The sequence below is a fragment of the Anopheles arabiensis genome, chromosome 3 (genome assembly GCF_016920715.1).
Source record: "Anopheles arabiensis isolate DONGOLA chromosome 3, AaraD3, whole genome shotgun sequence".
NCBI lineage: Eukaryota > Metazoa > Arthropoda > Insecta > Diptera > Culicidae > Anopheles > Anopheles arabiensis.
Window position 1 is genome coordinate 90,748,785 of NC_053518.1, and position 26,794 is coordinate 90,775,578.

The following is a 26,794-nucleotide window of genomic DNA, read 5'->3' on the forward strand; positions in this document are numbered from 1 at the left end:
TGATAAATTAGCTTGAATTGTAATCATGGCGCAGACAGACATGCAATGGCATAACCAGTGGGCTGTCCGCAAGCGCACTCGAACGAGCAGATCGTAAACAAGCGGGCAGTGGATTGGAAAAGTATTTTCAACCAATTTGTGGTCTGGCTTGATGCTGTTGTTGTGGAAATGGCTTCTCTTTATGAGCTGATTACATTGCTTTGATTATTTGTATTGAGGATTAACTGCATTGCTTCGGGAATGATCTTACGGTGCAGTGGTAAACGATCAGTCTTACGTCATGCCGGTCTTGGGTTTGAATCTCGCACTGAACACGCGTTTCTATGGAGACAATATGACTGGTTTGTAATTCGTAGGCGAGAGATTGTTTTAACACAAAATAACCTTAAAATGAGGCCTTCAAAGTGACTTTATATACACACTCACATACATTGTGCTTGTTTTGACATGTGTTCTTTTGGTCTTAATGCATATTCAGTTTCATAATGCCAATTGATCCATCCCACACACACAAAACAAAACAGTTTGTTCCACCTGGCGGGGAGCTGTTAAGCGCCCTTCTAACACCAGTAGCTCCTATTTCTCGCCTTTGAATTATGTCTCTCGCCAGTCCTCTCACCATTTTTTTGTGCCTTCCAATTGGGCCGCGATCAATTCGAGTGTCATTGACCTTCCCGTCGAGTGGTCGAGTGAAGCCGTCGCCGGCCTCGCTGGACACTGTCAAATATTCTGCTAATAAAACAATTCAAGAAGGCAGAACAATGAATCTGCACTAGCAAGCAGAATGGGGAGAAAGAGAGAAGCTGCTATCGCGCACCGTTTGTAGAATGGACCCCGCTCAGGAATGACAAATGCTGCGGGAAGGTCGACTACCGATTATTGTTAGCAAGGAACGCAACAGCAGCAGCAGCCGCCGCAGCAAAATGGGAGAAAATAAAGTCAAGCGCAAAGGAATAAATAACACAAAAGGGGGCCGAAGGGGCAGGGGCACCACACCAAAGCACCGGAGCACAGCCCGAAACGAGTTCTCGGTGGGCTGGAGTGTGAGGTTAGAGGGCTGATTGGCGGTGTCGAAGCAGCTCGCGAATAATTCATCGCCGTCCGCTGGGGCCTTTCAAGTCAGTTCGGCGTCAAGCTGGACCTTTAGATTGTTTTTTCCTCCACCGCCTTCTTCTTCCTCTTGTTCCTCTTTACTTACTTCCCATTTTCCCATTCGTTCTGCTGCGGACTACCGTTGCGCGAATTGCTGTCAAATCGCGAACCCGACCGAGCGTTGGTTGTTGTTTGTGCGATAAGTTGTTTACTTGTGCAAAAGGGTACAACATGTTTTGGGCAGGGAGAGGGGCCTCTGGGTGGGGTTCCGGGGGAGACGAGACTGCGCTGGAGTTAATCACTTTATTGCGTGGAGAGAGAGAGAGAGTCAACGCGCCCGTGTTGTGTAGGAACAGCAGCCAGCGTCGCTGCAAAGAACGAGGGGACATGGGGCTTACGGGGTTTGTGTGGGGTGCACACACACGCGGGATGACAGTTAGCTAGCTACCGGTGAAATTGATCGGCGAAATCATACCCCGGGACGGCTGGCGTGTTCGGGGTAAAAGATGCGCTGCCTCGCTTACGCAACAGCGAGCGTTTGTTGTTAACGCGCGGGCTCTACGCAGGCGACCTTGCTTGTTGCGTGTGTCTGGTGTCTTGTTCCGGCCGGGGAACGATATATTATAGTTACGAGTAGCAGGAAACAAAACGATTAACTAGGAACATCCTATTAAAAGATGGCGGATGAATTAAGAATAGAAAATGATTAGCAGGCTGCAGCAGGAAAGATGAAACGCGATGATCCCGGAGGCATTTGGACGGAAATATTTAAAACTAATTATTACAATATTGTCTGTCATTATGTTTTGTGGTGTACTATCGGAAGTCTTGCATGGGATTAACGAGTATACGAAGAAGTAATGAGCCATCATCAAGAATGAATGATAACACACTTAAAAAGCTCTTGTTGGTTTGCTAAAGTTCGGTCAAGGTTGGAATTGAACTCCCGAGTTGTCACGTGTAATCCTGTACGTTTGGCACACGACTAAGGAACCTCATACCAGCAGGAAGCGATAAAACATGATCATGTTCTTAATGTTCGGAATGAATTAACTTTCTGATTGTACAACAATGTACTCTATTGTTGGTTTTTGTAATTTGCAGAAGCAAATCAAACTCTAACGCCAACCGTCATCTCATGCTCGTGCTGTGTGTGTCCCCAACGCGCTTATAAGTAAGCTGTTTTGTGAAGTGACAATCCAACTAACCGGATAATTGACACCGTGTGAAGGTGCAAGCCCTTCTCAAGCCTGCTCGGACAAGCTCACTTGACCGCTTCAACGCAACAAGGGCAAGCTTTTGTGCATTAGGAGCATCGTTTCGGTGCGCTTCTCTTATGCGCTTATTGCCACTTGAGCCACTTTTCGACGCAACGCTTTTCAACAATGTATAAGCTCACCATTCGTGAGGACCATCCGTAAACGACAAGCAAACAGCTTTGGCTGTTTTTTTTTTTTGCACCACAAAGCCTCTGCTCGCCGCTCTTTTGGTGTACGAAAATTTACACATAATAGAGAAAGAAACACTGAACATGCTGCTGCACGTGCTCGGAGGCTTTTGACCTAAATTTAAGAAGCGGGAGATGAAATATTAGGCACACAGTTAGGCTGAGAAGTTGTTTTGCTCCACTTTACTATCGGTATGCAGGCTCAACAACCAGAGGTGGTGTGCAAAAATATGCAAATCCTCTCGAAGGAAACAAAAAGGAATGAGTTACGGGAGGAAAGAAAGCAAAAGCATATGCCCTTTACTTTCCAGAATGGAACCAGTTTTAAATGGGGTTTTTAAATTACAAAAGGATTGTACACAATACACAGCAGACTCGTCTCAGCCATTTTCAAAGGAGACTGAGCGATCAACAACATTCGAATTGAAATGAGAAATAGCACACCTTAAATTTTGGGTATGAAAAAGTAATTTAAAATATTGCTGATTTCCTGTGCTGTTGTCTTTTATCAACCTCATTAGCAGCAAAAGCAATAATACGCTTCGACTATGGACAGCTGCGTCCACATTCCTTCGCATTGTAGCGCACTTTCCCACCCCAAAACCAATGACCAAACGCGAACAATCGCGTGCGATTTTTCCCATTTGTTTCACCCAATTCCAACCACCACGCGGTCGTCCAATAATTTTCCACGTCCGAGTTCAATAAAAGCTGATTGCATTTCTTCTTTTGCAGCGTTTTGCACCGGGGAATGACGTTGCCGGTTTATTGCACACACACACATACAAAGAGAAACAAAAGTGCCGGGAAATGGACAATATTTCTCACCAATCTAGGCAAACGAATAGAAGGTTCCAGTGTAGCAACCAGCACGTGGAACGAAAAGGGAAACGTTTGTCCCATCGCATCGCGCTCCTCGATCGGAACACAGTCGAATCGAAAATGCGAATTTGAATTGCATGTCCACTTCACGGTGGTATAGGAAGAGAATGGCTTCCCAGGCGATGGGGAGCGTTCTTTCTCTGAAAGTAATCAACCGCGTACAGGCCATCGGCGATGGCGATGAACGGCGGACGCGGGAACGCTTGGATTGAGATTTTATTGCCCGGCACACGAATTTTAACGGCGCTCGGGTGCGATTGCCTTTCTGTCCTGCCCTTTCTAAGACCATATAAACCGCGCACAGCGCACCAGCGCAAACTAGAAGCGAAGGAAAGATGATTAGTTTATACGGCGCGCTTCACACCATTTCGTTCGGTTCGGGTCAACCACAACAGCGCCGTCCATTTATGGTTTTGGCCTTTTTCTCGAGCGGTGGAGTTTGGGGAATGGGAAACGTATGGAAAACAAAAACTGAACAAGATGTGAGGTCGCCCGAAGAGGGCTTATCGAACCAAAACAGCCATAAACCACCCACCAAGGGGAACGGGGTGGATTGGGTGAGAGAAAAAGATTGACCGACGCATTAGCGTCATCATGCTGTCCATTAATCCGATCGAATCGATCGCCCAATCGTGCCCGAGGACCATGAAAAATCGGAAATAAACTGCTTATGCCATCGCGGACGCTTGAGTGTGTCTGTGTCCCCCCTGTAATGGTCACATAGGGTGGGCTCATCTTTTGAAATGGACAATTTGTGACCGCTTGCATCGAAATTCGTCTCAAAGTGGTTCGAAAGAGCCTCATTTTTTGATTCCATTCCATAATTACCACAATGTTGGGTGACCTCCATATTTTGTACCAAGAGCATGAAAAGAGCAAACGCAGTAGGTTCCATTTCACAAACCGACCGCCCTGCAGCAAGCGTCGTTTTGCATCCAAATTGAAATTCACACCGTAAACCTCAATCCGTCCTTGGGTGCGTTTTCATGAGTACTTGCGCAGCAGTCGGTTTTGGTATAGAGTTCGAAGATGTTATGGCGTTTTGCATTTCATAAGCTTCGGATTGTGTACATTCATACACACTGTACTGTACTTCTGTGTTTTTTTTATGGCTCGCTTGAATGTCACTCCAACAAGCCACATTTATATGGCTGCAATCAGGGGTGGGATGAATAATTTATTATGTGAAAATGGGTTTTGCAAAGCGGCAGATGGTAGCGATCTTGTAGGTTGTAAAATGCAGGCATGTAAGTCGTGTAAATGAGCGGCGGAGAAAGATAAACAAACAATAGTTAACTAGAGTTTTATGAGTCAATATTCGGGTACAGGCCTAATTAGTTTAAATGTACATATTTAATGACAACTTTTGAAAGGCTATGTGGAAAAGCAAAATAAAAAAATGAAACAGCATCATTTTGAAGCAAAAAGATAAAGGCAAACGACTGTCTTTATATCAAAATATCAAAAAATGCTTACTTATTGTAAAAAAAGGAATAGTAAGTAAAACGAAGGTTAATTTTCCCTAAAGTAAAAAACAGACAAATGATGTATAAATGTACTAATACAAAAAACTCTGAAGAGTGATAATGATCTTTTTAATGATAAATCAGCTAATCAGAATCTCAATTATACATTTTGACAATATTGACAGTAGAGAAACCATTCAAAGTGTAAGTAAAATTGATTGTACATCATCTATTGGTGTATACATCGATTTATACTTTGTCTACAAAGCAAGAGAAAGCGTTAATCAACTCTCGCCAGCTGTCTTATCTGATGGAACAACCACACTTAATAGGGAGCGCGTTGTAAATATCAATGTCTAATAGTTAATTACCTGCTGACAACGTCACTAAACGGTATCATCAGCACATGTTAAGCTCTATCATCAGGGCAAATGTCGCAAATAGGGGCAGCAAAACCGGTACGGAAGCAATCGCAAAAGGATATCCTGCAGCCGGTGTTTTGCATAATGCCATCGACATAAATCGCGCGTGTCGTAAAACGCATCCACGTGGGATTCAATCTCAGCAACAGAAGTGCGCGCAAAAACAAAACAAAAACACGCCACCGTACGCCACTATCACACGTGAAAGTAGTCATCGCTTGCGTCGTCTCGTGGAGGTAATTACACTCGTCCAAGATCACAACAGGCCAGCTCTTTCTTTCCCGCCCGGTACACCATCGCGCTGCTTGTTTTAATGAGCTGATCGATTACTCCGATCCGCGGCCGTCCGTGGTACCGACGACATCTTCGCTTGGCTCAGCGCCGGTCAGCGACTCAGAAAGTGCCGTCATCATTACCGCCGTCTGGCCATTATTGTCATCAGGCCGAAGCTCATCACGAAACAACCCAGCCAGGTTTAGCCCATCATCACTTGTGTCTCCGGACGCTGCTTGTGGATGTGTGTTTCACTTTTGCCACCCCTTGGGGAGGCGGCAGAAGGGCAAAAACCGATCGGAAGTTCTTGTACCCAGGGCTTGGTGAAGCGAACCGTTTAACTTACGAACCGTTTAGAGAGAGAGAGAGAGAGAGAAAACGGTGCTTTGCCATTTTTGCGCGTGAGCTTGCAAAATGTTCAATTGCGGGGAGGAGGAAAAGGGAAGGTTCGTGCGCCATTAAATCTGGAGCGCGTAAATAATTAGCTGCCCAGTTTAGCGTTCCTCCACACCGAACCCTGCGCTCGGGTGCGGTCCTGTGTGGAGATGAGGTGTGGAGTTTTAGGGTCATTTGGCTGCTCCTTCTCAAAAGCGCAAGCTTTCAAGTACACATTAGAAACCGAACGCATTACACTAAGTAGTTTACTTTGGCGTACAAGAAATACAAAGTACAACTCGTTTCTAAGCGAAAAAATCAAACCAACCAAAAGGCAAAATGTCGCCCTGGAGTGGCTCGTGGTAGGCGCCAAAGGTGTTTTGGGGCAGCGCTTTGGCAGCAATAAAATGGCACCTGCTGCTGCTGCTGCTGCTTCGCCTTCCTTACCGCTTTATCTGTATTCCACTGCCGCCGAGGGGGACTAGTGGACGGATCACGACTCTATTTTTCCCTCGATGAATTTTCAATTGCTTCGTGGGAGTAGAGCAACCTTTTTTTGTTGTTGTTGCTGCTGCAGTGGAGCATAATGTCGTGTCGTGTGCACGACAAATAAGCCACACCTTGACGAGGGTGTATTGATTGTAAACCGTTTTTTTATTGGCCACTCAGCGTGGAGCACAATTGTATTCCGCCAGATAGCGTTTTTCGGTTTCAGCAACAGTTTGCTTTCAAATTCTCACTTAAGCTACAGCAATTTAGGGGCAAAATTGTGTGTGTGTGTTCAAGTATAATAATGGGTTTTAATTGATCGAAACAAAAGACGAAATTCTTCACCCATTGAAGAGCTCACTCTTCTTAGGACTTTCATTGACGTCGAACGAAAGAAAGAAGTGAAAAAAAACTGGCACAACACTGCTTGAAACACTTCTCTTCTCCTTCAAAACGGAACAGTTATTTACCCTTAACAGTGGCAGTAAACCACTTTCCACGCTGGCCGCATAATAACGCGCAAAGAAAGCACAAATTGTGACGATCAGTACACTTTCGGCTTCAAAAAGGAAGGCTCTTTACCAAGTGCCTTTGGCGAACAATGGCGAAACAATAAAGCCTCCAGCAGCGGATCCGGGGAGGCAGCACCACGCTCTGCCACCGACGATGGTTTATCGATCAGCTTGGGGTTCGGCAGGCATCGCCCGTGCAGCTCCAATTGTGGTGTCTCAATTAGAGACTCTCCTCTACACCCCAACACACACACACAAAGTGTTGGTTGGGAGGAAAACAGTGGTTTGGCCCACTGACGCTAACGCCAAGAAATGGTTAAACTGTTTGGCCTGCAAGCGCGATTTTCGGTTCACCTCGATTTTCCCCCTCGAGTGCTGGGGCCAATTTGTGCGCCTTCGATCGGAAGCTGTGGGTCACACAAACACACACACACACACACACACACGTTCACACAGGAGAAAAGAAGGCCAAAAACAAAAGACAATTCAAGCTGGCGGCACATTATGGCGCTGGAGGTCCGCAGGTTGATCTGGAGTGAAATGGTGATCTTTTCGTATGGTGAACGATTCATGATGGCCATTCCAGACACACACACACACACAAACAATGGTGTGTACATTACTTCCGAAGCAATAAAAGAAAGTATATTCAGTTTGAAATGCAACAAAAAGGTTTCTCCATTGCAACAGTCAAATTCAATACGCCCCCGTCGATGCAAAGATGCAAAGAACGCCGCCGTGATGCACCGGCCGATGGTGGAAAACTGGTTCCGTGTGTGCCGTGGATTGCCCGCCGGCCAAGCATTCCAAACGCCGGCGAAGCTGCTCGAAGAAGTGCACCATCATCATCATCATCATCATCATCAGCATGATCGTTGCTGTATAATCTCTTCGGCATTATCAGCACACAGCACACTCCTCTAAGCCCAAGAAACAATCCCCGCTCGAAGGAGCGGTAGATACAAAAAAAAGGCAAAAATTGATCGAAATTATCTTGGCATGCACTGCTTCTTCGAACACTCGGCTCGCTCGGAAATTTATTCTTAAGGCGAATGGAAAATGGGCCCAATTTTGTGAGGGGCCCACCGGTAGCTTAAAACCAAAACCCGCTACAAACACATACTGGCAGGATGCAGCATTTGAGCAGAAGAGCAGTGCTTATTTCGATCCTTTTTTTGTGGCAAGGTGAAGGAAAAACGGTTCGAAAGCTAATTTTGTAAAATCGGTTGGCCAATTTCGGACGATCCTGCCTCGAGAACCGTGCCTGGGAGAGCGTTTATTTCATGCAACCCTCAACCGCTTCAACGCAGTATCATTGCGGAAAAGAGCGATTTAAATATGGCTTACGGGGACGAAAGGGGGGGATGATCGTTGTAAGTTCAACAGAATAAAAAAAGGGACAAGCAAACCGTGAACACATGCAATGCGATATCCCTACGAACCAACAGCAGACGACGCTTCCCACTGAGTTTCTCCCGTCTGTCTCACTGCATGGTGAGACCTTCTCGAAAAAGAAAAAAAAAGTTACAAATAAAGCAACAAGCCAAATTCAGGCCAACACGAGGCAATGAAGCACGCGTTCGCGCAGAGGCGTACACAGAACCGCACGAGACGTTTCAGCCGCGACGGGACGGTTCGGAGTGGAGCACACTTACGCTGTGGAAGAATGTGGCTCACAAAAAAAAAAAAAAAACATTGAGAAAAATTCCGAAACGCACCAAAAAACCCTTCCCACCCTGCCTCTCCATTCAACACGTAAAAACATTCCCCCCTCCGCACCACCATCTTGCGCCAATACCATCTGACGCTGTGAGAGCGGGTTTTCGTTTTCGGGGTTTAAAGTTGCGTTAAAGGTTCGTCGCTTTGCAGAGTCGCTCAGCTCTTTCGTATCCAACGGCAACGGGGAGCGAGCGCGTCGCTGCGCATACAAACACGCCTGTTGCTAGCGCGCGCGATGAAACGCACACAAGCGTAAAAGGTAAGCAAAGGGAACCCACCCGCTGCCAGATGGGACTGGAAAAGGAGCTGGTGATAAAACGTACCGGGACCCGGGAAGCGAACAGAACGAACGGCACGCACAAAACGAAACGTCAAATTCTATGTTTGTTGAAGGCGAAGGAGAGAAGAAGAAAGAAAAGCACAGAATAGGAACAATTCAGACGGAGGAAACAAACACAGGAGAAAGAGAAATATATAAAAAACGATTGCCTTTCAACTCACCTGGCTTATCCAGCAGCTTTGTCGAGGTGAGTGTCTTGAGGGGCTGGCTTGGGAACCTGCGTAATCGAAGCTGCGCAGGTTTGAAGTTTGTTCTCGTCGCCGCTGTTTTACTTCACAACACAGGCAAACACACACACACGCGTACACAACACCGGGGCCAGAAAAACGATGCACTTTTTGCAATCTCCTTTTCCTCCTGCTCGACTCACAAACCGAAGCCCGCGGCGGCTCGGTTCCCTTGTTTTTCCCTTTCGCCCGGTGAACGTTTTGCGCTTTTGCGCAATTGCTATTCTGCGCAAGTAATTCCGCAATTCGATGCACAGCGACGATCTTCCTGCTACGGCGTGTGTTTACTCGTCACGCATACCCACACACATACACACTTACATAAGCATAGACGACAGCACACACACATACACACACAGTGGTACACGAACCGGTTCAAAATAGAGCCGTCGGAACCTTTCCTCTTCCAATTCTACCGCGTCGTCGTTGGAGCCGAAACTGAACCGCCTTGGTAGTTGCTGTTTGGAAGCTGTGGAGTGCGACCTTTTTCTGTGACTCTTCTGCACGCCCCTCTTGCAAATTCACCCCACACTTTCCTCGCCCGTGATGCACTCGAGTTAAAAAATGCACTTTCAGATTAAAGGACTTGAAAGGATACTTTTCTCTTGGGAAAGATTTCACCTTTAAACACACACTCGCAGGCACTTGAAACACGCAAAAAAGGGATGAACGAACACACCTTCAAGAAGTATCAAATGACACAGCTGAGCCTGCTAATTTGGTAGCAGCAGCAGCAGCAGGTACAGAGGGTCACCTTAACACTTTAACACACTTGTTCTCACACAATAGACACAACGAAGCTTTCATTGAAGCAAGCGACGAACCCACTCTATCGGTAACGCACACCCTCTTAACAGCGAAAACCCTCCCTAACCGATACGCCGTTGCTGTGTTTGGTGTGGTAAGATGGTGTGTCTAATTTTGTTTTGATTTTGTTTTCACCTCCCCTTCTCCTTCTTCTCTTTTTCCTCCGGTTCGATTCGATCGGCATCAAATCTCGTTCGGGACTTGTTCACCCAATTCGACCGAAAAAGGGCATTCGCTTTGATCAATCGTTTATTGTTGTCGCTTTGCACCTCGTTTGCCGAGATTCGGATCGTCTGCCGATGTGTTGTTCTGGATTTTTTTATTGCTTTTTCGAATGAAGATGTATCACACTTTAATCACTTTTTTACTTTCTTCTCTTTTGGTCTTCTTTCAATGAACGATAATGCACAGGCACATTGCGCTTTTGTTAGCAAAAATTGTCCGCAACCATACTGGCTTCGCCGCCATTTAAAGGGTCGTTGTAACCGCAACCGCACAACAATGCACCGTCTGCCGTTCACAGTCAAGCGGCGCTGGACAATGGCGGAGCAGCAGCGACAATGTCACCGAGGACGACGCCATGTTTACCGACTGGACGGCATGACGACGGACGCTCTCCCCATTGGACGCCCCTTCCCAGTGACACCGCTACACCACAAACACGTCGATCGTCGCCATCCTGCGCCGCGGCGCGGCAGGAAGAAATGGTCACGAACGCAAAACGTAAAGCGAAGGGAAAATTAATATATCAACCTTCCGCGTGTCAGGGCAGGCGGGCCCGAAACAAACAGAACTACAGGCCGAACGGGGTGAGTTTCAGCGAATAACGCGCGCACAATAAGAAGAACCACACACACACACGCACACACTGTTCACCAACGCGCGCGCGCGAGTCACGTACGACAAACACTTGTTGGGATGGGATTAAATATATTGAAAAAGTGCGTCTCCTCATGTATTGGGGAAGTTGGTGGCTTTGTCACTATTGATTTCTTTCAGTAAAGGAACTCACATTTGTCACCAGCAGCACGCCGCGAACCGAGTCACAAACGTTGCGTCTGTAGCCGACGGATGCTCTAACAATAACGCATCGCGCAGGTTGCGGGTTCGTCGCTTGCGTTGATCGTTTAACTCTTTCGAATTTCTCAGAGCACAAGAGAAAGAGAGAGGCTGCGTCGAGAGTGTATGTGTGTGTGAGGGAGAGTGGTATATCGTGGAAGCATTGGAAAGAACGAGATGAAGTACAGCTCTAAGAGAGCACACAGCAAAAGCTCTGCTCACGGATTGTGCAATCTCTCGTAGCATAATAAATTACTTCCCGAAGAAAAACCTGTTTCGGGATCTTTGGCAAAGAGAAAAATTAAAGAGACTTGTTGTTGCAAAGCTCGGCAAAATCGATGAAGAGAAGTACTTCGAGAGCTTTTCTGAAAGCTCGTCCATTTCGATAAAGAAGAAGCTTTTTGATCGATTTTTTCGGACATCAATTGCTCCTGTACCGGTTGAAAAGTTTCCTCCTTGAAATCTTAACATTCTTTTATTTGTATATATTTTTTAGATCAATATAAGGGAAATAAATTGTACACTTACTACAACATCAACCCGCTGCTCGGTTATGTTTCCTCTTCTTCATTGTCTCCATCCTCCTGCTCCTCCTCTTTTTCCTCTTCACCATTTTCCTCGCTGACTGCTTCCATCACTACGTCCACCTCTTCCAGCTCGTGCCTTACCGCAATGCCCGACTCGTCCTGCTGGAACTGGCACCAGCTCACCACAAACCGCCTCAGCCCAAGCAGCACCAGTATGGTGGTCTGATCCACTCCGGCACCCTGCAGCGTCCTGCCCATCGTGACGTCATCGTCGATCGCAAACGTCCCGCACTGCCTCACATACCGCACGCACCACATGTGCTCCGCAAACAGCTCCTCGAAGTACTGCATCAGCTGCTCCATCACGTCGACGCTAACGAGCGTCATCAGATGATGGTAGCCGTGACGTGTAGAAGTCGTCTTTTCCAGCAGATTCAAGAACCGCGTCAGCGTGGTGCTCGAGCTACGGGGCGACAGTAGCGGCACAAATTTCAGCACTAGGATCAGTATACCGCGCTGGAAGAACACCGTCGAGCGGGGCGAATGATGCTGCTGGGAAGGGACGACCCGGTGCGTGCAGGCCATCACCTGCATCGAGTACCAGCAGTCGCTCAGCAGCCCCAGAAACGCTTCAATAGTATCGAACTCGAAGCTCTCGATCACGTCGATCCGCTCGCTCAGCCACCCGACGAACCCGAGCGAATCCACCAGGAATTGGCACGACTTCGGTATCTTGGCGATGGCGTTCAGCAGTCCCAGGATGGCCATGTTCAGCTCGCGATTGGACAGCGCGGACCCGTGGAAAGCCATCATCACGTGCAGGATGGGGGAGGCGCGCAGCACCGCAAAGTCGCGATGTGTCTTCAAGCCCTGCTGCAGCGTGCGCACCATAAACATGCGCTGCACATCGTGCTCGACGTCGTTGCTGTTGAACAGCTGCAGGAAGTTCGGCACCATGCGGAAGTTGTACACGTCCTGGTGGATGAGGTACTGTACCATCGGGCCGTGCAGCTTGCTCAGCACGTTCGGCAGCAGCTTGACCGTCTCGGCGATGAACAGCATCGACAGGAAGGGTGCGCGCGGCACGTGCCCGTGCTTGTGGACGTCCTCGTTGTAGCTGGCCGCGGTCGCGTACATCTCGATGAACCGGCGCTGCACGATGGCGAGCAGATGGAGCCACGTCTTGGTGTCGGTCAGTCGCTTCGTTAGCTCCAGGTGGCTGCGAAGGCGCAACAGCACACTGCCAGCGGCCAGGCGCATCTGCTCGTCGTTGCTGGCAAGGCACAGGAAGGGCAGGGTTAAAATACCGGCTCGAACGCCCTTCCGCAGCATGTCGGCTTGTTCGGACGAGTAGATGTAGTTCACCATCGGCAGCAGGAAGGCCGGGTCGTACGTGACCGCGTTCAGTTCCGTATTCGGTGCGTGCAGTTCCATCAGCTCACCGTGCGGATGGTACGCCTTTTTGCCGTGAGGTCGGCGCGTCCGCTCCACAAACCGCTCGACCGGGGACGTCGGTTGATAGTCCACCAGCAGGCCCCGTTTTTCTGGGTCTGATTGTGCCAGCAAATCGTCAAAGTTGGTCTCTGGGAGCTGAGAGCACGCGTCCAACTTGCGCCAAACGGGGAAGTTCTCGATCAGGTTGATAATTTTGTCCTCCATCAGCAACGAAAACACCTCGCTAATGTTCGTACGGAAGGAGTGTTGTGGCTTCGCCGCCGCACCACCTTCTCCTTCCTCTCCCTGCGCCGTTGCGCGCGATTCGAGCGAAAAGTGTTTAATGGCCGTTTCGCCCCACAGGAACGGACGGAACTCGTGCATCTGGACGCCCGATCGTTCGTACTGCTGCAGCAGCGCCAGCAGGTAGCGATTCGCATCCGTCAGCGTCGCCCCATACGCACCGAGCAGCAGTGGCACGTGCTTCGCGCTTACGACGGCAGGATTTTTGCTCGCCAGCGCGTACAGCAGCTGCACGAGCGACGTTTTCGGCTTGTACTGGTGCTGCATTAGCAGCACGCGCAGAAAGTTCGAGTGGGACAGTGCCCAGTCGTAGTACTTTTCGATCTCCGTCTGCTCCTTCTGCCCATCGGCGTAGAACTGCTGCACCAGCAGCGCCATCAGCTTCAGCAGCACGTGCAGCCGCTCGTCAAAGCGACGATCGTTCTCGCCCAGCCGCACCGTTTCGATTCCAAACTTGAGACAATTCTTGCAAAACGTCGTCCACTGACCAACCTTCGTGACGGACTCGTAGGAAACCTTCCCAAGCGCATCGTGGTAGCGTGTCGCCTGCGTTGTCCAGCGGTACGCAGCGAGCACAAGTTCGTTCAGCCGCTGCAGCTGCGCCTCCTGCTGCAGCAGATAGTGCGCGGACGAAACCGAACGGAACAGTGCCTCAAAGCACTGCAACAGCACAGCGAACCCGTTGCAGTAGATGGTTTGCAGCGTGTTGGCATTGCCTCCCTCAACTGCCGCCTTCAGCGCCACCTCGTAGATCTCCATCAGCACGCGCAGCTGGAACGATTCGACCGCCTCGATGCGTAGCTTTTTACGCGCGAAATCGACACACTCGTTGCGGGGCATGCACAGCCGCACGAGCTGCTGACTTGCGATTGGGTTTTCGCGATAAATAACGGCTGCCTTGTTCGGCTTTTCCAGCATCTTCAGGATCTGCCCCTTGAACGTGGCGTAAATCTGTCCGAGCAGCGTTTTACCCTCCTTCTCTTCAACAATCGCATCAGTAAGGATACCTTGCCGGAAGGCAACATTGAGCAACGGGTACATGAGCTCTTTCTTCGATGTGTTTGGCCCGATCAGCTCCAGGAAGGGCTCACGAAACTGGGCACCACGGCCCAGCAGGAACGTTGCAAGCTTTACAAGCGATTTGTTGATACGCCGCCCATTGTCGAAGAACACACCCATCAGCTCGGCCGGCACGAATGCGATGCTGTGCGGGAACAAGCTGAAATAGCCGTGCAGTGCTTGCTCCAGCTCTTCCAGCTCGATCGCTTCACCGGTGCCTTCCGCCTGGCCACACTCCATGTACACACGCACCAGCCCACGGACGGTTTCCTCCGGAAGGAAATTGTCCTGCCGGCAGCGGTTTCGCACGATCAGCTGCTGCAGCGTAAGACACAGCTGCTGGTAGTGGTAGGTGCGTTGATTGCCAACGGCCACGAACACATCCGCCGGCAGTTGCGCATAGTGGCGCAGCAGCGTACCGCAATGGCGCTCACTAAGCTTGAAAATGGTCTGCAGCTTGTGGGCCATTTCATCGTCGAGCTGCGTCGCCGATTCCACCGTCGACACCTGCATCAGCTCCGCCACGATCTTGTTCGAGTACAGCTCGGTGTAGCTCGCAAAGTGCGGAAGTTCGCACAGCAGCTGCATCAGCTCGTACACGAGCTCGGACACGTGCCGGCGCAGCGAACCATCCTCGTGCCGGATGATGGTAAAGTGCTCGAAGATGATCGGCCGCTGCAGAAAGATGCCCTCCAGCAGCTCGCCAACGTCCCGGCCGGACAGCAGGTTCGGCTCGAGGAGATGTTTCAACAACAGTTTACAGTGAATGCTGATTTGTTGCACGCGTTCGGGGGTAAGCGTGCGCGATGCAATATAACGGCAGAGATAGAACAGGGTTTGATGGAGCAGATTCAGTAACTCATCGCGCACGTGTCGCTTGTTGCGTTTCCAGTCGGCCGGGTTGAAGGAAAACTGCTTTTTCGTCACCAGCGCTTCATTGAGCTGGCGCATTGGAATAGCATTCTTTTGCGGCAGCATACACTCGCTCCCCTTCACCCAGCTCTCCGCATACTTGACCATCGTGCCCATTATGCAGCCGTCTTTCAGGTCTTTCACCGCACGAACCACAATCTCGGGATGGGGCAGATAGTGGAGATAGCGCAACACGACGGCTTCGAAGTATTTTTGAAACTTTTGCGGCCGACTGGTCGCACGATCGAACATGTGCGTAAAGAAATTGTCCGCCACCGGCAGCTCTACCTGCGCATCAAGCAGTGCCGCATCCGAACCGGCCATCGTCTCCGTTTCGTCCGTTTCCTGCTCCACTCGCGCGAACAACGCTTCCAGCTCGGTCTGCTGCTTCTTTGCGCTTACCACGAACGCATCGTCAATCAGTTTGTGATCGACTTCCTGCGCTGATTTCGCTTTGTGGCCGATTTGAGTGGCCGCATTGCCCGCTTCCTTCGCCAGATAGGTTACCAGCTCGGGCATCTGCTCCTGCGGCACGTCGGCCATTGCCTGGAACCAGAATTCTATCTCCGTGCCGCGATTACCGAACAGGGCCGTGTTGCGGAACAGCGTCAGCAGCTGTTCGGTGGCATCAAGGCGCGTCGCTTCATCACCCCGCAGATATGCCTTCACCAGCAGCGTCAGTGCGGAGGGGAAAAGGGAGGAGTTGAACGATACACTCTGTGGTTCCAGCGCAATCACCACCTTGATCGCTTTGAACTCGTAGTTGAGGAAGTACCGCTCGACTACGGGATTCTTGTACGCCGGCTGCAGAATATCCCGGAAGGTGGTAATGAACGAGGACGCCTCGATGTACGCCCGGAAGGAGCGGATGCACACCAGCAGGATGTCCATCGCCTTCTCGAGCGTGTGCTCCTGGCGCTTCATCGTGCGGTCGTCGCGTACCGTGGCCATCGCGCCCATTATTCGATCGATGCTCGGGAACATGGCGACAATCTTGTTGATCGCTTCCACCTTCACCCTTTTGCGGCCGAACTGGTCCAGCAGCGGGCGGCGCTCGATCGCCTGCAGGTATTGCTCGCAGCGCGACACCATGATGGAGAGAAGCTCGAAGTAGAGCGGGATGTTCTCCTTGCGCGTGTCCAGGGCTGCATTGATGTGCTCGAGCATCGAGCGTGGCAGTGTGGTCTGCACGACGAACGTTGCAAGCGTTTTAGCCGAAACGGTTTCGTCCAGTTTCGCGATCAGCTCGTCGGGTTTGTGCAGCGTCAGCATGCTCTGCAGCATTGTACGGACTTCTTCCGAGTTTAGCTTTAGCAGGCCGCCGTACATGTCGAGCGTTGCTGGCAGCACCTCGGGACACACCTCGAGCATACCGAGCACGAGCCGGCGCTGGTGTTCGTTTAGCTGAGTGTGCTTCAGGTCCTGCAGCAGCTGTCGGTACCGAGGGCTTGCCCGGTCCAGCTCAATCGACTTGGGCACCAAAAAGTACCGCCGAGAGGTAAGCAGCGGCAGCACGAACGTTTCCACCGCGCTCAGCACACGTTGCTTGGCCCCTTCCAGAGTGATCTGCTTCTCGGGACCAACCCACTCGTACGCTTTGACCAGCGCCTTGAGGATGTCCGTCGTGAAGGCCGTCCGGTACATGTACTTGTCCATGTCGGGGTTGTCGAGAACGTACTTCTTCAGCGTGCTCATCACCAGAATCACGTTTTCCGCACTGTCAAACACGAGGTTCAGAGCCAGCGGGTGCACGAGGGCCGGACGGGCCAGCCAAAAGCGCACCAGCTGCGTCGGCGTATCGATGAGAAACGCCAGGTTAAACTCGATGAAGGCTGACCGGACCGAGTTGCCGATGTAGCCCTCCTGCTTGGCGACCGACTCCCGGTACTCGGCTATCGTCATCTTCGCGCAGCACGTGTCCACCATCCGCAGCACATCGCGCCAGTGTGTCGTTGCGTCGACGAGCAGGATCGCCCTCAGGAGTCGCAATGCCGAAGCCTTGCTGGCCATCGCATGCTCGCCCTGATCCTGTAGCAGACTGCACACAACCGGTTGGTAGTTGGTCATGATCGATCGGACACACTTGACGGCGTATTTTGCGTGCGTTTCATCGTAATCCAAGCACTGGAGCATCACCAGCTGAATCAGGTGTAGCACGTCGGCAATGTCGGTCAGCTTTTCCTTCTCGCAGGAGGACAGAACCTCCATCAGCGGCACCAACGTTCCACCACACCGCAGGTAGTACCCAAGCAATTCCCGGTTCTCGTACACCTCCCGCAGAAAGTTTCGAATGGCTATAGAAAAACAGGGGATAGAATGAATATTTTGCCACTTCGTATGGGAGGTTTTCTTTACCCCGCACTTACCAGTCATTGCCATCGTTCCGGTAGTCAGCTCCTTGCGGAAGTTTTCCGCCACTTTGGTACTCAATTTCTCCTTGCTGTTCGGATTCACATACCCGCCGTTCGGTTTCCCGATGCGGTTCCGTTTCCTAAACACCTGCGACACCAGCCGGCCCCTCGGTTTCATCCCCGCACTTTTTCCTCCCGCCACCATTCTTCGGGCCGGTTTCTTCGCGCCACCGGCAGCTTCCGTCGATGACTCGCCGCCCGGCGTTCCGTTTTGCTTCGGTTTCTTCGGTTTCTTGACCGCGTGGTTCTCTCCGGTCGCTTCATTGGTCGGTTTCGGTTTCTTCTTCTGCACTGGACACTCAACACCGTTCGATTTTAACTTACGCTTTACCGGAGTTGTCGTCATTTTGATGTGTGGCGTGTGTTAGGAAGGGATTTTGTACGTTTTTTTAAGGGAATTTATGAGAAAATTAAGCCGACCGAGCAATAAACACCACACCACGCGGTGCCGTTTCAAAACAAACAACTGTCAAACTCGCCGTCCGTGGGGGGCTCAAGATGTGTAGAGAAAGGTGTGTCATACCGCGCAAGGTGCACACAACAATAACAAACGGATTGAATCGTTTCATGTTGAAATGTTTCAAGCCCGTTTCAAATGGTCTTGAAAATTTGAATTTTCTCTGAATCTTTTCAGAAGTTCGTTAAAGGGCGCACATGGCACGTGCGTTTGCAGCTATTTCGTTGCTTTTTTACGATGCTTCGGCGATATTTACAATTTAAATTCATCAAAACCAATTCAGCGCTACATATATCATGCGTTTGTGACAGTGTGGCGTTCGGAATCGACTTAAAGATTCAGTCTGTGGGTCTTTGAGCTTCTTGTTTGTCCGTTTAAGCAGTAAAATTCCATACAGAGTAAAGATTACAGTGTTTTTGATGAACAGATTGCGTATAAACAGCGGTTATGATAATCTGTTGAGGGAATGTTCAACTTTGAGTTAATCACGATCCCTTTGAAGAATGTTAGAATGACAAAATGCATCCAAAATCGACACATTCTACCGTCTAGCATCGCACACACGGTGGACACGTGTAACAACAAATCAGTTCATTACACCTTCAGCTTCTCTGCGCGTTACCACTTCATCGCTAGGCTACTACACCTCTTCCCACACGCGACAATGTTTCGAAACATAAAACGCATTCCGAACTAGTAACGTACAATATCCGCCAGGTACACACCCACCCACCCGCAATGCACCGATCGTCCAAAAGGAAAACATCCCGTCCAGACACTCGCAAAGCGCGCACTTTCGCTCCGCAACGGTGGAAAAACGTCCCACATGTGTGTGCGTTGTTCGAACCGAATGCAGTTTTTCCGAGAGCCGAACACGATCGCGTTATTTTGAGGTTGCTGAGTTGTCTCTTGAACGTTATGCGCCCGTTCTGGAGGAGGTGAGGGAGGGCGGGCGGAGTTGTTGCGTGGCGTATTCCTGTTCTGTCTTGATGTCTGAACGCAAACAGACATACACCACGCACACCGACATATGCGCGACAAATGTGGGAGAGTTTGAGAGTTTTCCGTTGCGTGCGTGCGAGAGTGCGCAGTAGGGAAGGAAAATTCACGCGAGATTTTCCAATCCGGTATGTGGTTCGCGGGTGAGAGATTGACTGCGCTCCTTCATGCTGGTTCATACGGTCGGTGCCGTACGTTCGGGTAGGATCGCGTAGTCGGACTTCTTTTGCATCCGGCAGAGTAAGGGATAGTGGGTTTGTCGAGGCATACTAAGATTGTCATCAACTCCAACACCCAGACGACGCTGGAAGAAAAAGTCCGATCAGAGATATTGAGGATCGCTGACAGGTAAGTCGTGATCATCTTCTGTGTCCTCAAGAGAGTGAGTCATCGTCCTGCTCATCGTCAATACACTAGCGAAGCGAAGCGTTTGCAACAAGTTTGAACTTCAATTGCGTATCGTTATCTTCCGCAGATCGGTGGCCCCTGGCGTGGCGCAAGAAGATGCTGCTGCTGCAGTGATCGTGACACGTACGTGATAGAGGTGGAATTTTCCTCACTTTCTTCGCAAGCGCAGCGTTAGAAGCATCCCTACCCTATATCAAGCTGCGGACGTGACACGGAACGGGACAAAACGTGGGCGTCTGAGGTGCGCCATATTGGACGTAACACCACCTTTCCTCCCAAAAACCCGTACCGTGGCAACGTGGATGGCGCAGTAAGACACACAGCGAGAGATCAGCAGAATCATCCTCACCAATACTGCCGAAATTCGGTCTGCGTCAGTGTTTTTGTTTGCGTTTCGCAACGGTGTTTCTCGTGCGTGCGGATGGGAGAGACGATCACCCGCAAAGCCAGATGCACTTGGAGAACTGCTGCAGCTGCAAACATGTAAAGAAAGAGAGCGAGAGAGAGCGATAAAAAACGGTGTCAATGTAGTGTCAATCGGGAAGAAGTGTGTGCATCAAATCGAACCTTTGTTCCCGGAAACTGCATTCCCTTTGGACCGGCCGTTCGCTGCCACAATCGAAATCGAAGCGCTCCCTGCGGGGTCCCTGCTGCTGTAGCTGCCGTACCAAAAGCTGAGAGCAAAACAGCATATCATCCGAGCTACGAACCACCATCACCACCACCCAGCACAACACACAACAGCGCTGCCGGTGTGTGGGCTAAAAATAGTGAAAACGAAGTATTTTTACCATCTAATACCAATATTCGAAGGTGGCCGAGTGGCGTGCGCTGCCACTACGGGGTAGTAGGGAAAAAAACGGGACGCGATCACGGGAAGTGAAGGTGTACACCCTTGGGACGCGTGTTGGTGTGTTCACCTGTGCACGGCTTCACAACTCGGGCGCTGGTGTTTATTAATTGTGAATTCGTGAATTTGCGTGATCCACAGCACGATCGACGTGTTGCTTGCTTGAAGCGTGATTCATTCCGTTGTATTACGACCCAAATTCGTAAACTCCCGAACGTAAACAACTACGATCGATCGCGATAATTGACACTCTGTGTCTGAGGGTGCACTCCAATTACACTACATGTGCACACTAGCGACTTCTGTGGCGACTCCGGGCCTTGGAGCGGGACGGATGGGGCTGAACGCGATTCAACCGCGGCAGGGCAGTACGGAAAGTGCGGGAAGCGGAGACTCGGACAGTGGGGGAGGAGGGGGAGGCACATTTGGATCGCCGGTGTCGACAGCTGCGGCGGCGGCCGCCGCCCTCCAGTGGTACTATCTGGCGAATCTGGACGCACATTCGAGCGAGTCTTTGCAGGTAAGATGGCCGCCGTTGAAGTAGAAGATACATTCCAAAGTGTGAAGATCTCAACAAGTGTTTCTTGAGTTCTGTAATTGGAGGTGTGGTTAGCATATGTTCATTGGAATTGTTTAATGGAACGAGATCTATAGACCTTGGCTGGCTAATTTCTTCATCAAATGTTAGAATATTTTAATGATCAACTGATCCCGGATCTTGTATTCTCGATCGTACACTATTCAGAATTTCAATTACAATACAGATCACTGACACTATTATCTTGCGTTTTTGATGATTCTGATCATCTGACATTGATGATCTACAACTAATCTTTTTGTGAGAGATTAAACATGATCCTCACCTTTTATTGTTAGGACGACAAATACCTTAACATCTTATGAAAAACGTTCCGTTGTCTGTCATTCTTCCAGAGCTCGAAACTGTTCTCGCCACCTTACTGGACCGGGCCCGAATCGTTCGCACCGTCGACACTGTCCAGCGATGCGTACGCCCAAGATCGTCGGGACGAGTGTGACTCACCGCTGCTTGCCGAAGAGCTGGCCGAACTATGCGACCAGACCAGACTCGAGCTAGGGCTGCTCGAGATAACTTCCAGAGCGCGCCCAACCCATCTGGAAGTGGAGCATCATGCTGGATATGGTCGAGCGTTTCTCACCGGGGCGGTTAAAGGATTCGCTGGCTATGGAAGAAGTGTCTCACCGACGACGTTAGTGCATCAACATCATCCCCACCATCATCATCATCAACATCATCATCACCATCACAATCACCATCATAATGCAAAGCAGCAGCATCACGAGTTGCCATTGACAAAACCCCAGCAAGCCTTGCATCTTCATGCACCACTGCCGCTGACGAGTAACCACTATCATCAACCCACGTACGGAGGACATCAGCCGCTGCCACTGCACGCCGGAGGTATGGAGCAGCAACACTTGCAGAACGCGAACCTGAAGTATAGCAAAGTGCCGCCGGCCAACTATCTTTGCCATCTGTGCTTCAAGAAGGGTCACTACATTCGAGACTGTCCTCAGGTGAGTGTGGGGTGGAGAGGTGACAGAATGGGAAGTTATGCTTATCTTCCTTTTAATGTCCTCTAGGCTCGCCCGAAAGCGGAAGGCAAAACACCGTACCAGGGCAAGAAGCGCTGCTTCGGCGAGTACAAGTGTCCGAAGTGCAAGCGAAAGTGGATGTCGGGCAATTCGTGGGCCAACCATGGTCAGGAGTGCATCAAGTGCCACATCAATGTCTATCCACACAAACAGGTACGACTAGAGGAGATTAATGTAATTCGATTTCAAATCTCATTGGTGACTTCTTCTTTCTCATTCAGCGCCCGCTGGAGAAACCGGACGGACTGGATGTGTCGGATCAATCGAAAGTTCATCCGCAGATGCTGTGCGAAAAGTGCAAGACGTTGGGTTACTACTGTCGAAGAATCCAGTAGCCGTGAAGGCGTGCGTAATGACCCCAATCTATAGCAGAAAGTCACGTTGAAATACCAATTACCACTTAAAATAGTTGCAAATAGTTTTACAAGTTTCATACGCCACATCACATCGAGAGAGAGTGTCAACATAACAATGAAAAGAAAACGAATTCCAAAATCTGTATATAAAGGAGCTGGACGACCTCGGCAGAAGCTCCACAGAAATCCACTCGAAATGCCAAAATCTTGTTTGAAATTCTCTCGGCCCTGTTGGAAGAGTAGAGAAGATTTAGAGCAAAGTTTGTATTATTTTATTGTGACAAACACCGAAAGGCCACTACTACTGGTTGCTGTTAAAAACAAAATGCGAATCATTCAAAATTTATCGAACACAACAAGAGAAAGGAAAAGAATAATGTATACAATTGGCATGAATTGTTACGAGGCAAAGAGTTTGCCACCAATAAACCAAACACGAACGAAAAGCGTTTGCTTTCAATAAAGAAATCGAAATCAAGTAAATTATCAATGGTTCATACAGATAGTGCCGAAAGAATATTCAAAGTCCAAGCATAGCATTTGTGTGGCTTATAATAGACGATACGAGCGTAATTATAAGCCCACGCGCTTAATTATTCGATATCCCAATATCCCTAACCAGATCGCGTCAGTGTAGACGCATCTATTGTACGAATGGATGCGTTGTAAGCTCGTCTCGTATGTGACGTTTGCTTCCCGAATGCCCGAACCTTCCCCAACACCCATCCTTAGCGCAGTCTACGCGCCATTACACAGGAGTACAGCAGATCAACACAACACACAGTTACACAGCAGCGTTGCTGCGCTTAAAATGTTGCGGAACCTTATCGAACAAAGTCGGTTCCTCCGTGTGAAGTAATGGCTGAAAATCAATCCACAAAAAAGGAGGACCCTTACTGGCGGCGGCTAGTACTGAGATGGGTAAATTGCATGGTGATAAACTGCACTTACACCAATGCCATTTTGTTCCTTCGTCTTTCTAATACTACTCTATTTTCGCCTTACGGAAGGTAAAGTGTGCAGAGCTGAACCCTGGTCAGGATTGCATTGCGTTGGCTCGGTGCTACGACACCTTCCGCAGCAAAGTCAAGCGATCGTACGAGCTGCGGGAAGGCACTGTCATTGAATTTCTACGTGAAAAGTTTCCAAACTTTGAGCTGAAGCTGAACAGGGACAATGAGATCCCCGACAGTGACTCTGTTTACGTGTTTTCGCTGATGCTTTACTTTTCCTGCGTAGCACACTCCATTCCGTACTTCCAAAACATTGGTCTTGCATTTGAGGAACCATTCCAGCACAGCATAAAAGCATTTCTGAACTCCTTCGTTCCAGAGAATGAAAGGAAAATCATCATCAACCGATCGTTTCTGGATAAAGCGTTTCTGAACGCGAAACGATCGGTGAATGTTTTACGCGATCAAAGCTCCTGTGGCAACATAATGAACATCCACAGCCAAAGCAAGGGAGACAAACTGGCACTAAGTAAGCCGTGCGGTGGTAACCAAGAGACCGTCGAGAGAAACCCATCCCCAACCAAAGCGAACGGGCGGACGGCACTGGAATGGAAGGTGAAGAATCTAAGCAACCAGCTGGACGCTACCCGGGTGGAAAACAGTAACCAGGAAAAGCAAATCGAACAGCTGCTGCGCAATGTGCAGGAGCTGCAGCGGGACAGGAAGCGCGCCCAGGCCAAAATCGCCGCACTGCAGCAGAAGGAACAACCGTGCAAGTGTGCGACCAGCACGGCGGAACACGCGCATCGCATCAACCGCGTGACGGAACAGCTGCAGAAGCAGCTCGAATCGAAGAGCAACTGCATCGAGCTGCTGCAGGACGAGATCGCCAAGTCGAAGGACTCGGCCAGCAAGGAGCTGGAGCGCTGCAAGGCAGTGAAAAAACAGTGCGCCTCGCTGAAGGAAGACAACCAGCTGCTGCACATGACGGTGGAAGCGCTGCAGGAGGAGCTGGCGCTAAAGGACGGCATCAACCAGAACCTGACGGAAGCGGTGGCCGATTTGCGGCGTTTCATTCGTGAAAACCGTATCCACGGTGCTGCTGGCGGGATGGATTCCTTCGAGAGTTCGTGTGAATTTTCCGAAAAATCCTTCCGGCTCGCCACACCGGACGAGAGTGTGTGTAGCGATTCGCAGAATCTCGCCGCAACGGTGGTCGATATCAAGCTGAAAGAGAAAGAGCTCGAAAATCAGGAACTCCAGAAGAAGGTACAGGAGTTGGAGGATACGTTGAAACAACTATATAAAGCACAGGCCGACAAACAGGTCCAGGAGGGGATAGTAAATGAGCAGCTCGCGGAACTTCGTAAATCGTTGACAGAGGCGGAGACATCCCGCTCGACACTCGCCGACAGTCTCGAGCGGGAAAAGGCCCGAACGGAGGAGCTAACCCGTCAGACGGAAGAGTGGAAAGGCCAGCAAAAGCGTGGAGCGGCGGAGCTGGAACGACTGAGCGCGCTGTACGAAAAGAAGCAGTGTCAGTACGAGCAGAGTCAGCACGACTGTGATAAGCTGTGGGTGAAGCTGTACAAGGCTCGTTCGTTGCTGGAGGAAAACGAAAAACAGTGGACTCAGGAACGGACGAGTCTGGGGAAGCTGTTCGAAGATTCGATGCATGTGTTGGAGGTGAAGCTTCACAAGGCGAAGGTTGAGTGTCAGGGCCAAACGGAAGAGATTGCAGATCGTATGGTGAGTGTCTGGAGTATAGAATAAGGAACAATATGATTTCTATGAATTATATGCATTTTTTGCTTCTTTAGAAAAAGCAGCAAGAAGAAATTACAGCAAAATTAGAATCAGACAAGGACGGACTGCGGTTGAAACTTGAGGACTATCAAAAACATGTAAGTTGCTTTGTAGCTCAAATTAAATATAAAAATACACTAAACTAAAGTCAAACTATCCCTTATTTCCAGATTGAAGAATTGGAAACACAATGCACTACGTTGGAAAAGGACCTGAAAGAGAGTTTGAAGGAGAATCAATTGATGCAGAACGAACTAAAAACGGCAAAGGAAGTGTCCAGTGCTCGAAAATCGACGATTGCGCAATCTACTCAAACCAACATGGGTAAGCATTTTGATACAGTTTATGTGCTTTAATTCATTTACACACTATCACTTTGATTCCTTAGGTACCAAACTCAACTTCAATAGTGACAAACTGTTTAATAACATTGAGCCGGAAAAGAATACCAATAAACGCTCTGTACCTTCTGAACCTGTGGCGCTCGTTTCCGATGTTTCTAAGTCACAAGACACAAGCGGGGTAAGAATACAACACTAGTGTCTAGATTATTTACTAATATGTCTCCATTGGTCCGGTTCTACATTAGAAATGCACCACCAAAGCAACAAGACGCGCACAACAGCCGGTAAATGACTCTACCAAGAAGATCTCGGGACGTGTTGGAGGTCGTAAAGACCATCAGCGCAAGGTTTTGTTCGATTCCAATAGGAATCTCGTGAACAGTCCTCCGTGTCAACAGGATACAGTTGGAGTAAAGAATGAAACTATCCAACGGATGAGTTCCAATCAGGAATCCTTGTCAAAACCGATCGTGATGCCCCAAAGGCGATCAGTCGATAAGCTGGAGCTGGTTCGTGCAATAGCACCCATCAACACTACACCAAAACCAACACTAACAACTATTAGCACAACAACCACAACTTTGACCACGGCCAGTACGGCTGATCCTGCGACTTCACCCGTCGTTAGGGACTACCGGTTCAGCCAGCCGTATGGCAACAATCGGTACAACATTCTGCGCATGCAGGTGCAAAGCCGCACCAAACGGCGCCAGCTGTGTGATCAGACGCGACGACTAAGCGCCAAAGGTAGATCTAATTCCCTTTCGACGTCGATCGGTTCACCCGGTGCCGTACTGTCACCTCTCAGGGATTTCAGTAACGACCCAGAGGGCTGCAATGATATGACGCTGTATCTCTGCTTTACCAACGAACCGGACTATGACGATCGGCAGGAAGAGCGTGCACGATCGTCCAACACATCACTGTTTCTCATACTGATCGCTTACGTTGGCATGCTGGCACAGATATTTTTCTTCTTCGGTGGGCTTGCCATCCGGTCGAAACGGTTGAAGAGCGGTCGGACTTAACGATAGAGTGATAGTGTAGTTATTTATTTAGTTTTACTATTATAACCCTTTAAGTAGGACAGCTCCAGATTGATTTAACACCTTTTTTATACTTTCTGTACGTTAACATTCATTTAGGTGCAAGATGTGTAACTGATATTCATAAGATAAGATGTTCATTTGAAATAAACTGCCGCTTTTAAGTAAAACCTTTGTATCATCA

General features: G+C 49.5%; 4 protein-coding genes across 5 annotated transcripts in view; 2 read left to right on the forward strand and 2 right to left on the reverse strand.

Moving 5' to 3' along the window:
* Positions 1-11,462, reverse strand: part of LOC120899652 — a 47,079-nt gene extending 35,617 nt beyond the window's left edge. The window contains exon 1 of the mRNA XM_040305727.1: positions 9,179-11,462. The gene's annotated coding sequence lies outside the window, so the exon portion shown is untranslated. The remainder of the gene's footprint in view (positions 1-9,178) is intronic.
* Positions 11,463-11,562: 100 nt separating this feature from the next.
* Positions 11,563-19,140, reverse strand: LOC120899651. Its single transcript, XM_040305726.1, has 2 exons — positions 17,712-19,140; positions 11,563-17,639 (listed from the first exon to the last, which is right to left on the reverse strand). Exons 1-2 carry the CDS (start codon positions 18,100-18,102, stop codon positions 11,662-11,664), a joined length of 6,369 nt encoding a protein of 2,122 aa, XP_040161660.1. The 5' UTR covers positions 18,103-19,140; the 3' UTR covers positions 11,563-11,661.
* A 1,344-nt stretch (positions 19,141-20,484) lies between these two features.
* On the forward strand, positions 20,485-22,939 carry LOC120899663. Its single transcript, XM_040305754.1, has 4 exons — positions 20,485-20,990; positions 21,404-22,027; positions 22,094-22,258; positions 22,327-22,939. Exons 1-4 carry the CDS (start codon positions 20,754-20,756, stop codon positions 22,438-22,440), a joined length of 1,140 nt encoding a protein of 379 aa, XP_040161688.1. The 5' UTR covers positions 20,485-20,753; the 3' UTR covers positions 22,441-22,939.
* A 95-nt stretch (positions 22,940-23,034) lies between these two features.
* On the forward strand, positions 23,035-26,780 carry LOC120899654 (myosin-1B-like). 2 transcript variants are annotated; one of them, XM_040305728.1, is made up of 6 exons: positions 23,035-23,382; positions 23,472-25,163; positions 25,235-25,318; positions 25,391-25,544; positions 25,609-25,742; positions 25,810-26,780. In XM_040305728.1, exons 1-6 carry the CDS (start codon positions 23,320-23,322, stop codon positions 26,590-26,592), a joined length of 2,910 nt encoding a protein of 969 aa, XP_040161662.1. In that variant the 5' UTR covers positions 23,035-23,319; the 3' UTR covers positions 26,593-26,780. The 2 variants fall into 2 exon arrangements, with proteins under 2 accessions (XP_040161662.1, XP_040161663.1); XM_040305729.1 differs by having other exon boundaries at positions 23,478-25,163.
* Positions 26,781-26,794: the final 14 nt, after the last annotated feature.

Coding starts and splice junctions, on each gene's coding strand:
- LOC120899663 (XM_040305754.1), top strand. CDS start 20,754: ATGTGCACACTAGCGACTTCTGTGGCGACTCCGGGCCTTGGAGCGGGA. Junction 22,028..22,093: donor ACATTCGAGACTGTCCTCAG/GTGAGTGTGGGG, acceptor AATGTCCTCTAG/GCTCGCCCGAAAGCGGAAGG. Junction 22,259..22,326: donor ATGTCTATCCACACAAACAG/GTACGACTAGAG, acceptor TTTCTCATTCAG/CGCCCGCTGGAGAAACCGGA.
- LOC120899654 (XM_040305728.1), top strand. CDS start 23,320: ATGGCTGAAAATCAATCCACAAAAAAGGAGGACCCTTACTGGCGGCGG. Junction 25,164..25,234: donor AAGAGATTGCAGATCGTATG/GTGAGTGTCTGG, acceptor TTGCTTCTTTAG/AAAAAGCAGCAAGAAGAAAT. Junction 25,545..25,608: donor ATCTACTCAAACCAACATGG/GTAAGCATTTTG, acceptor TTGATTCCTTAG/GTACCAAACTCAACTTCAAT.
- LOC120899651 (XM_040305726.1), bottom strand. CDS start 18,102: ATGACGACAACTCCGGTAAAGCGTAAGTTAAAATCGAACGGTGTTGAG. Junction 17,640..17,711: donor CGGAACGATGGCAATGACTG/GTAAGTGCGGGG, acceptor GTTTTTCTATAG/CCATTCGAAACTTTCTGCGG.